The sequence below is a fragment of the Oryzias melastigma genome, linkage group LG19 (genome assembly GCF_002922805.2).
Source record: "Oryzias melastigma strain HK-1 linkage group LG19, ASM292280v2, whole genome shotgun sequence".
NCBI lineage: Eukaryota > Metazoa > Chordata > Actinopteri > Beloniformes > Adrianichthyidae > Oryzias > Oryzias melastigma.
Genome location: NC_050530.1, coordinates 16,803,352 through 16,814,431, shown reverse-complemented (window position 1 = coordinate 16,814,431; position 11,080 = coordinate 16,803,352). Strand labels below are relative to the sequence as shown.

The following is an 11,080-nucleotide window of genomic DNA, read 5'->3' as shown; positions in this document are numbered from 1 at the left end:
TTTATTCATTAGCTGGCTAAAACCAGAAAGGAATTATTTATTAATTTAAGTGAAGCTGAACAAAAGTTTTTAGCAGACATGTAAATCTTCTTTGGGGCGCACACCAGGGATGCCATAATTCTCTGTTTGAAACCAAACCATGAAACACCATTGAACCCAATCATGTGAAAGTGAGTTGTTGCATCCCAGTATGTTCACGCTGAAAGGGCCAACTTAAAGAATTTTTTTTATTTTTTTTACTGTTTTATTACATTATACCAGGTTTAGTTTGGGCCAAATGAAGGCTTGTTTTTCTATGTTACTTGCTATTACACAAATACACAAATCATATATCGAACTGAAACAAAACCATGACCCAAAAACCGAGGTTTGAACTGAATCATAGAGAAAGGAAATTGTTGAACATAAAAATAATCCCTCATTTTATTTATTTCATAGTACACAACAATAAATGACTTAATATTCTTGACTTTAGTGACAATGAAAGCAGACAGAACGAAGAAAATTTACTATCTCAGTCCCATTTAACAAAACCAATCAAACTATTTTAACCAAATATATAATACAAAATAAATACATCAAATGGTTGGCAAAAGCAGATCGATAAAAACAAAAACAAAACAAGTAACAATAAGAAGCAAAAAACTGTGTTATCAGTGTAATGTTGGAAAGTTTGGTTGAGTTTTACAATCACATTTGCTTTTAAAGTCCTACACCAATCATAAATCATCATTTGATCTATTTTAAAAGCCCACCTAGTGAGTGGCATTTTAAATTATACTTATGTGTTTTTTACCCAAAATAGAAAAACTGTTGTTTTCTAGGACATAGTTTCCTCCATTGTGGGCGGAACTGTTGACGCAGAGCTACCCCGCCCCTTTTCCCATCATCTATCTGTTCACACGTTCTGCCGCTAGCTCAGCTGTACAGTTTGGAGTCAGAGACCAGCTCAGACGAGAAAAAAAATGAAGCAGGGAGCTTGTGGCTGCCCAGCATATTGCTTTCCACATCACAAATACAATCTTTTTCAAATTTTTTTCATGTTCTCCTTATTCACAACGATTTGAACAAAGAAATTCTCAGGAATTCAGTTTTGAGCTTAATTTTCTTAACAAATGTCCTCTATCATCAGAAAAATGCAACAAGAACGTGTTAAAAACACCATTTTCATCTAATACTGTCAGTTTTTAAGGCGATCTAACACATTAGTTTGACATAAACAAAATATGTAGGGATCTTAACATCTAAAACAACCAGATTCTAAGGTTCCTTTAAAATGCCCCTGCTGGTGTAGAAACTGGCTAAATCTGCACACAGGGAAAACAATCATCCACACCCTACAACTAAAGAGCTCCAAACAGTACCAACCCTGTGATTTGAACCTATTTTACTCACATGCTCATTTATCATCTTAACATTCCCCCTGGGATGAAGCCGAGTTTGAAAACAGTCAGGGAATAGACTATTCACAGGCAGACCACAGTTTAATTTAAGGGTTCAGCGGATTCCAGTGAGCTCTGCACTGCTGCTGCTTTTTCTCTCTATGAAGGTGTCGGTCACTCAAATGATGCTACGGCAAACACAGCAGTGTTAACAAACTTTACTCACCAGAACTTTAGACTTGTCCACTTTTTCTCTGATCTCACTGATGCAGGACTCTTCACGGTTCAGCACTGTGAAATTATTTGTACATCCCGCTATTTCAAACAGGAAGTTGCGCAACATTTCCATGCCTCGCTCCGTTAAGTCGACCTCGGGGTGAAACTGTGTCCCATAAAGTTTCTTCTGTTCGTTAGCGATCCCTAAATTAAAAAAAAAAAAAAAACTAAATTAATTGAAAAGAAAGCATATATGATAAAACAACTTATACACTTAAGTTTACATTCAGCAACTGACAGTATATAGAAAAAAAATGAATACTTAAAAAAAGTACAGCCAAAAGGATTTGCTCACTCGTTTATTTAATTGATTTTTGAGTTCCTATCATTTTTACAAGCAAATATGGAAGCATTTCTGCATCTAAATGTGCAGTTTTTCACTAAACCTTTGTAACAGAGGGCACATTCGCAGGAGCTCAGTGAATTCCAGCATGGAGTTGTGATAAAACACTCCAGTGTTTAAAATCCAAATGTGAAATTTCCACCTAACTCCGTATTCACATGTCTGGTATTAAAAACAAAGAAGGGTTTGGTACTGGGAGCAAATCAGACTAACAAAACTAACAGGGCGAGGTCAACATATGATGAGGAACATCTTGTCAATCACTAAAGATCACTTTCACTTTCAGATTTCCTCCACAACAGGATGTAGAGAGCTTTGTGGATTAGGAATACTTTGGGAAGGGTTCTGATGTTCCAGATCCAAAAACAGAAGCAAAGGGAAGCGCATATAAAACTGTATGGATCTTGAAAAGAAGGTCTCTTAAATACATAAACATGTAAAACGCAGGTGAGCAAATACATTTGACTATTTGTGTGCTAAACAGTGAAACCTTTCATAGGCAAAGATGCCAACATAAAGTTGGGCGATAACAATATCAACATTTTCAGATCAGGTGAAGCCAGGTCACAGCTTATCTCATGTGTTCCTCACCAGCAATGATGTTTCCTGACCGTGCTACCACCTTAAAACCATCAGCCACCTTATCCACACTGTCTCCATGGGTCAGCAGCACCAGTTCCTCTTTCTGAAGGCCTCTGATAAGAAGAAAACACGCAGACGTCAGTGAAAGATATGCAGTCAGTGCCAATAATACAAGATTTGAGTTTCAGTTTGCGGTCATTTTCCAGCAAGTTAATTGTATAAAATTACAAAAACTTATTTTTTTAATTCTGCAGAACAGTTTAAACTGTGACTCAATAATTATTTAACAATGAAGACATAGAAGTTGTTAATTAAACTTCAATTAAAGTAAAAGTCACATTTTTCACACATTCTGAACCCAAAAAAAGGATTCCTATTATTTTTTGCAATTTACCGCATAGATTAAGTTAAAGTCTCACTACTGTCAGACAAAAAACTGGATATGTGTTGTCTGAATTTGACCCATCTGCAGGGGGGCAGTAAGCTGCAGTTACAGCCATTATTTTGGTGGTTTAAACCAAACATCCCCACCTGCACCCCCAATCTAACCTATGCTGAAGAACCAAGCAGAGTACTCTATCCACAATCTCCAAAAATCAGGTTGGACGCTTTTCCACTTGTTCTTAAGATTTATTTTAATATTAATGAACATTTCCAAAATAATTTTTTATTTCTGCCTAACCTGAATTCACAGATTCAATTGGGAAAAATATTTAGACTATAAAAAAATTAGCATTTTCATTAAAACCTTGTGTAACTTAAGCATTCTTAACATATCCTTGTGAATTGTGGAAGTAGATAAATGAGCGCAAATATCTTTGACTAGGGTTTTGTTTACCACAATGCAAAAGCTATAAAAATACTGAGAAGTAAAATTAACAGAAGTCACAAAAAATATAAGTATAAGCAGGAAATTTAGGTCAATATTACATTTTTTATGTTTCAAGTGAAGGAAATGGTATAAATTGAGTATGTTCAAACCCTAAGGCTTGCTGGTATTAGAGTATAAAACAAAAGTTTCCTTCTTGTTTTTGTGTGATTTTCAACTTTTTGAAAGGTGCCATTTAAAAAAACAACACTAACGCATATTTACTGTGGCTGGATTAATAAAATCAATGAAGAGATCAATAATCAATCCTTAAAAGTAGGGATTGATCTAACAGATAAAGATGAAGTCTGCTAGCTTGATGCTAACGTATAATGGGATTTCCCATAGGACGGCTAATGCAAACACTCAGTTGACCTAAATATACATCGCTGACTAAATTAACATCTTTATTTACTCACAGGCATTAATTTTCCAAACCCTTTTAAGGAAATATTTTTAAAATGAACCATGTGTGGTCTAAAGCATCGTTTGTTTTTGCCCATACTTTCTTCTTCTTCTGAAATAAGGTGTAGTGGTATAGCACGATCGCCACCTAGTGGCCAAACTGAAGCACTCTTCAGGAGAGGCAGAACAACTGTTGCAGATGCTCTGTTTGAGAAACCATGTAACACTGTGTGCTATTAACAATCTCATTAGAATTTCACTAATAAATGTTAAAGTTTGTGAACTGGATCTGATTAATATTAATATTTTCAAACATATAAAGTAGATTATTAATGAATTTCTAAACAAATGTGTCTAAATGTGTAAACCGTGTAAACTCCAAATTGAATTGAAATACGTGGATAGAAAGAATTAAAAAAAAACAGAATCTAATCAATCCAGGCTCTGGTGAGTAGAACAGACTCAAATTGATTCTGGAAATTATTGACAATACTCAGCCCTAATATTTACAATAAATTTCAGTCAACTTGAAAAACCTTAATACCTGAACAGGGAGCATGTGTTGTCCAGTCCAATGCTGAAGACTCCGTCCTCTCTTACACTTTTTTTGTGCACTGTGCCGCCAAAAACTTTATTCATCATCTGTAACACAAAACTCGCAGTAAATACCCAGACACTATTAAAAATGGTATTTAATAAATTCTAAAGATGGAGGTAATTGGGGGGACACAAGAGCACAATACGATTGTTTTTATCCTAAGCAAACTCACCTAAACGAAAAAACTAAACCATGTATTTTAGAAAATACCTGCATCCCATAGCAAATCCCAAGGACAGGCTTCCCCATGGTGAAAATTACAGGATCAAACCAAGGAGCATCTTCTGCATACACAGACGCCGGACCTCCTGAAATAATTATTGCTCTGAGGAGTTTCAAAAAAAAGGGAAAGAAAAATATAGTCAGATGTCGCAAAAAAAAAAAAAAACACTTGGAAGACAAGTCATGGAAAAAAAGTTTGTACCTGTAACCCTGTTCTCTGATAACAAAGGCAGGAGTCTCTAAGGGGAGGATCTCCGAGCGAACACATAGCTCTCGCACACGTCTGTCTATCACCTTCCCATACTGGGCCCCCGCGTCCAGGATCGCCACCGCCCCCTCCAAGGATCCATTCTGCTGTGAGGTACTGATCTCCAGCTGGACAGATGAAAAAAAAGTACACATGAAGCAATTTTTATACTTATAGTTTTTTCCCAGCCAGTGCCAAAGTAGGCTGCTGTTAATACAGTTCCATGTCAGCTTACTTGTTTTTGTTTTATTTCCTCATTATTAACCTGTTTTCGATATAGTAGGTGGGGGCCATAATTCTGTTTAGACTGTTTTCCACCACTTCTGGGTCAGAACTGCCGCTGGAGAAGCGACCAGAGATTGACTGAGTTTGCAGGACTCTGTTTTTATGATGGCGTTGTTGCATCTGCCCTCTTCTAGAGTGAGCTAGCTGCTGAGGAGGAAGGATGCACTGACAGGAACAGGATCGACCAAGTGGTGCAGAGATCAGGCTGGGATGTCCCCTACAGTCTGTGACTGCAGTGAGTTGGAGAAGGATGCAACAGAAACTCGTGCATGAGACCATGAGGAGTTCTTTCAGTCAGACACTTTTTAACACCTCGCTGCAGGAAAGAAAGCTGTCCAAGATCTTTCTTTCTGTTACATATAAGACTATAACTTCTCGTAGACGCTTGATAATATTGCCATTATTTTTTAGATGTAATTTGACTACCATTATTCATTACTGATCTGCTGCTTTAATATAGTTATTGAAACAAGACTCCATCTGACCCACTAAGAGACTGATTAAAGTCATGTGAACTCCATTGGAAACACTCGTGTGAAACGTGGTGTAACCATTTAGCTCCATCACATGAAACCCCAGCACAGTCAGCAGTTAAAACCATGGGCAGATGATTGAACGGCCCGACTCACAGCAGGCAGAACCACCAGAATCCATCAGCTAAACAAAGAGGTGTAGAAATAACAGCAGATGGGTCAAAAGGGAAGTTAAAAATATCAACAAAAGAAAAGACTTTCAATATTTTTTTTTAGTAAAAACCAAACTGGTTTAATTATTTGTACTAATAAATATCGTGATGGTTAAATTAAAAATATTTTTTGTCACAGACCCACACAAACTCGAAATAAAGCACAAAAATCTAAAATTATTTGTTTTAAGTAAATAATTTTTGGTTTAAATGATAGCCGTCCTGTAAACGGTTGATTAGTTAAATGATCCTTTAGGCTAATTGATTTTTGGATCAATCAAACCCAACCAAAGTTCGTATCTAACGGCGGGCTGATCCCAAACACAACTGATAGGAAATAAAAGGCGGCACGAGGGGAAACATGACCCCACGTGGTTATCGACAACACTTTAAAAACTAACCTGTTTGGACCGAAACGGACCAAATAACCCACGCTCGATCACATGCACCCCGACTGTATGCTAAGGAACATCAGAGATCATTCAAACTTGATCAGATTATCTGACAGCAGTTTCCACGTACCGGTAACCCAAGTTGGCTCATTACTAGCTACGTGACGACCGCCTGCCTCAAACTGACAGTTAAGTGTGTGACAGACAGCCGAGCGAATAGAAGAGATGTCTATAAGTAGAATGATGGGAATCACAAACGGGCACAGGTAGAGTTTTTCTAGAGCTCGTGCTGTCATCGCAGCCCGAACCGCTGTAGCATGCTAACGGTCGGCTAAGCTAGCGCCGCTATGCTAACATCCAGTCATATCCATGCGGTGGGGAGCTGAAGGCGGTTCAGTGTCCACCACGAGAAAACACAAAACAGGAACATTTTAACTAAATTGTGGTTCGTGCCGAGGGTATACACAGGCTTTTTAGTTGTTACGAACCGCGTATAAACGTAGCACGACAACAGTCTGTTCGTAGTACGCTTCTCCCCCAACTTTCTCCCAATGAGCAGAGAGGCCGTACTTCACCAGAGGGGGGTGAACAACAGCAGCCGGACGGGGTTCTCTTTTACAAACAGGTCCCGCCGGTGAGCTTCGTCTCCCGTCTGTACTCACCTTGCTTTCTCCGTTGCACACTGCCATGGAAGACCGCCGTGTTTGCGTGGAAAAAGCTCTCCCCTTCGCTTCTCTGTCCCGGGTCCTCACACGAAGAGCAGTCGGTTCACTACGGGGTGAGCACGCCGACTACTGTTGGGGAAGCAAACTGGAAAGTCAACCTCTCCTCCAGCTGGGAAACGACTTGTCAGAGTAAATAAATAGGTCTGGTACAGAGCAAGGCTTACATACGCTACAAGGGTGGAGCTCAAACTTGGCTCGTGCAGATAAAAAGACTGCACGCGGGCTGCTTTAGTGACGTTTACAGTGTGACTGCTTATTCATTTTCATTCATCTTCTTTGCCGCTTTTTCCCTTTCGGGGTCGCGGGGGTGCTGGAGCCTAACCCGGCTACTGATGGGCGAAGGCGGGGTTAACCCTGGACAGGTCGCCAGTCTGTCGCAGGTGAATGCTTATTTTTTTATTTATTTAAAGAAAAAAAATTTTTTTTTACATTTCTAATACACCATTCTTTCAAAAATATTGCCATTACGTTTGTATCAAGTAAATTATTTATTCATTTTTTGTTCTAAATTTCAAAACTCATGTTTTGGGGACATTTGTCCAAAATCCAAACAATGGAGTCTTTATTAGTTGAAAGTTAATGAATAAAATAATTGCTAGTTTGGCTATTTGTGTTGCAAAACTATGTATCTACAATTAAGTTATTACTCCATATTTACACTGTTTTTTATATCCGATTTTAATCCAATTTTATGAATTTTTCTTGTAACATGTTATTTACAAGAAAAATTGTCTTGTTTTTAAAGGGTCATTACTTTGGATATAGTTGTTCAAACTTAAAGGCTCATTAGCTGTCATGCACCTACACTTATATGTATTTAGAAAATGACCTGTGAATAGTCACTTTCTTTTAATGATGTTGATATATACTTCTACTTCATATTTATGTTTAGATTGTATTTTTACTGTTAATGTTTGGAGAAAGACAAATTGCCACCTGTCCATAGACGACAGATGAAAAATAGTTTGATGGCAGTTCTTCGAAATTCAAGATACTTTAGAACAAAGCTAAACCTGTTCAGAAATCATTGCTAATAATTTGTCCTCATTGACAAAGCTGATGACTGACAGATTCTTCAAAAGAAAATGCTTTATCATTATGATGATAAAAATGCCTCAAAGCACCAAGTGTCTTAGTTATTTAAAAGATCCTTTGAAAATGTCTAACTAATCCATACTACATTATAATACACAGAATCAGGTAGTAATTGAAAACATTTACTCTCAACCATTACATGAATCTTGCAGCTAACAAGCTAAGTGTTCACTGAAAGGTTAAAGGTCACTGTTGTGTTCGTGGGTGAGAGTCCGAGAGGATTACAAATACATCGTGATTTGCATCTCCGCCTGGTTTTTATCGTTCTAGCTGTAAGGCTGATTGAAAATAAGAAGGGGAGGACTGTTGGACCAGCTGGACCTGCATAGCAACTGGAAGACGGAGTGGACACTGACCCCAAACGGAAGGTGAGGAACACGGGACAGACGGTTGGCACAAGAGATTCTGCTGTTCTGCCTGAAACAGTTGGCGTAGTCTTTTAATCAGATGTTTACAAAAAGTCCATTCAACAGTTAGTGTGAGGTTAAATGTCTAGTGTTGTATAAAGTTTTGTGGGACTGGAGCTCCAAAGCTTGGGAAATCTTCAGAGCTGCTCATGTCAGGAGCCTAAAAGACACAAAAAAAGGGGGTTAGAAATAAGGCTGGGGCTGGTTGTTACCCCATGAGGTTTCCCCTAACTCACTTTCTCATTGGTGTTAGCCCAGGGAGCCTCCCTCACCACGAAACCTTTGGATGGACCTCGGTTCTCGTCGGAGAGACCGCTGCAGGCAGCAGCAACACTACCACCAGGTGGCCTCATGTGAGCCATCTTTGCTTCGTTTTCCACAACGTCAACCATCTGACAGGTTCAGACGACATCAGCGTTAATCAGGAGTAGTGATGCCACAAATGATTATGTTAATAGTTAACCAATCACAGATTATTTTTTCCACTTAGTCGACTAATCACGTCATGCGCAAACTGGATGTAAAGTGCACATCTCAACCATCATTAGCTTGAAACTAAGAACTAGATATATAGCACTACCTGCTATAATTCTAGTGTGAATGCTGATAGCTGAAGATGCTAGAATTCTTGGCTAAGAACGCTGAAAAATATTTGGCCTAAAAAAAAAAAAAAGCCTAAATTAGCCAAAATAGCTAGCATGCACCTGAAATATTAGCTAAACTAAAAAAAAAATAAACAAAAAAAGCCTAAATTAGCCTAAATAGCTAACTTACCGGCTTTTGAGTTCATCACTACAGTTGCCACTGCTGATGTTGCTGCTAGTTAGACGGTTATATGGTTGCTACTCATTGTGGTAAACTGCTATTGCTCAGAACTTCTTGTCACATTTTTCCCCATCTCATCACTTAAACTCATAAAGAAAATCTCTTTTTTATTTGATCTCTGCTGTTCAAATTCTGATCCATTTTTTCTCCCTCATCTGATACTAAAGCAGCCAGTGCTGGTTAAACAGTCTGAACTAAATCAATCTGTAAAAAATGAAGAAGGCAATATTTGCTTTCCAAATTTAAAATACATTTTAATTTACTCGACACATAAAGAGGGGATCATTTAGAAAAGGGGTGACACAATTAAAAAAAAACTATATTGTTTGTGAATCAGTTACTTNCTGATACTAAAGCAGCCAGTGCTGGTTAAACAGTCTGAACTAAATAAATCTGTAAAAAATGAAGAAGGCAATATTTGCTTTCCAAATTTAAAATAAATTATAATTTACTCAACACATAAAGAGGGGATCATTTAGAAAAAGGGGTGACACAATTAAAAAAAAACTATATTGTTTGTGAATCAGTTACTTTGATTATTTTTTTTGCCACAAATGAAAAAAAAAGAATAACAAATCCTGAGACAATCACGTTTTTCTTTTTGCTGTTTTTGTATTTTTTTAACTGATAAAATGTTATTAGCATTAAAATAAAAAAATAATGTCTTCTCTAAAATGACTTAACCTGGCTTGTAGCATTGACTGTAAACATACAGCCAACACATATTGTTTTTTTGTACCATTTCCATCAGGTTAAAGACCATCAGTACAACAACCACCAGACTCAGCTTCTTTATCAGAGTTGTGAACTCATCAGTTCTTCCACCAACCATCAGTAGTAGTACTGTCCCTCAACAGACTTCTAATGTATACATTTTACTTTTTAACATATATTTATATGTGGCCTTTAAAGCCAGGCGACTCCATAAAATTTGGTTCATGTTAGGATGACAGTAAATAAGCAATTTTTTGGGTACATTTCACATCAAATCTATACATTCCTGTGGTTATATGTATAGTTCATGGAGTTATGTTTGTGGGACATCCCAGGACCCCTTCTATCACATGCTGTCACACTAAATCATGTCTGTGTTGTCACATGTTCACTCTGAAGATAAGCAGCATCGCATGCACTCACACCCACAAGCCAAGCATGCTGCTATTCATTACCGCTTAGCTAAACCTTGGCTCGTCGTGACCTTAGCCAGAGTCCTTTGATCAAGGTCAATTTCTACTACAAAATTTTAAGGGTTCCAAATGATCCTAAAAGTTAGCATGCTAAAAACTTTAAACATGAGTTTGTTTTATTATTATTTTTTTTTTAAGTTATGTCTAGTATTGAACCTATGCGGCGACATCAACACAAAAATAAAAAGCAAAATGATAAGAAAAACAATTCAATTTTGATTAAAAAAAAGATTTTAAAAAATCAAAAACACTTGCATCTTATTGTCAATTTCACTTGAAATTGGAAAACAAAAAATTGTACATCTAAGTATAATTTTTACTGTCATTCTATAGTTACTTGTGCTTTTTTTTTTTTAGGGAAAGCCACGTTTCCAGTCTGACAGATGAGAAAGAATCAGATTCAGAGGGTTGAACTGAAGATCCAGTTTAAGTCATTTTTGGCAGCTCCACTGAGGGTAGAGTCTGAGTTTTTAAATTAACAAAGAGTCGTTTTAGTTCCCAGTTTATTTGTTTTCGATGAACGTTATTTACATTTCTCAAAACATATTTTCTTTTT

General features: G+C 37.3%; 1 protein-coding gene across 2 annotated transcripts in view; it reads right to left on the bottom strand.

Annotated features, from left to right (window-relative positions):
* The window catches only part of gmps (guanine monophosphate synthase), a 15,915-nt gene extending 8,718 nt beyond the window's left edge, over positions 1-7,197 (bottom strand). Inside the window, exons 1-7 of one of the 2 annotated variants that reach the window (XM_024277190.2) lie at positions 7,179-7,197; positions 6,948-7,079; positions 4,879-5,051; positions 4,665-4,779; positions 4,401-4,498; positions 2,593-2,696; positions 1,609-1,802 (exon numbers count right to left, since the gene is read on the bottom strand). In XM_024277190.2, the coding sequence (XP_024132958.1) occupies positions 1,609-1,802; positions 2,593-2,696; positions 4,401-4,498; positions 4,665-4,779; positions 4,879-5,051; positions 6,948-6,974 (711 nt within the window). In that variant the 5' untranslated portion in view covers positions 6,975-7,079; positions 7,179-7,197. Of the gene's footprint in view, positions 1-1,608; positions 1,803-2,592; positions 2,697-4,400; positions 4,499-4,664; positions 4,780-4,878; positions 5,052-6,415; positions 6,598-6,947; positions 7,080-7,178 lie in introns of those variants that run through there. The other variant, XM_024277191.2, reaches the window with a different exon arrangement.
* Between the last annotated feature and the right edge of the window lie 3,883 nt (positions 7,198-11,080).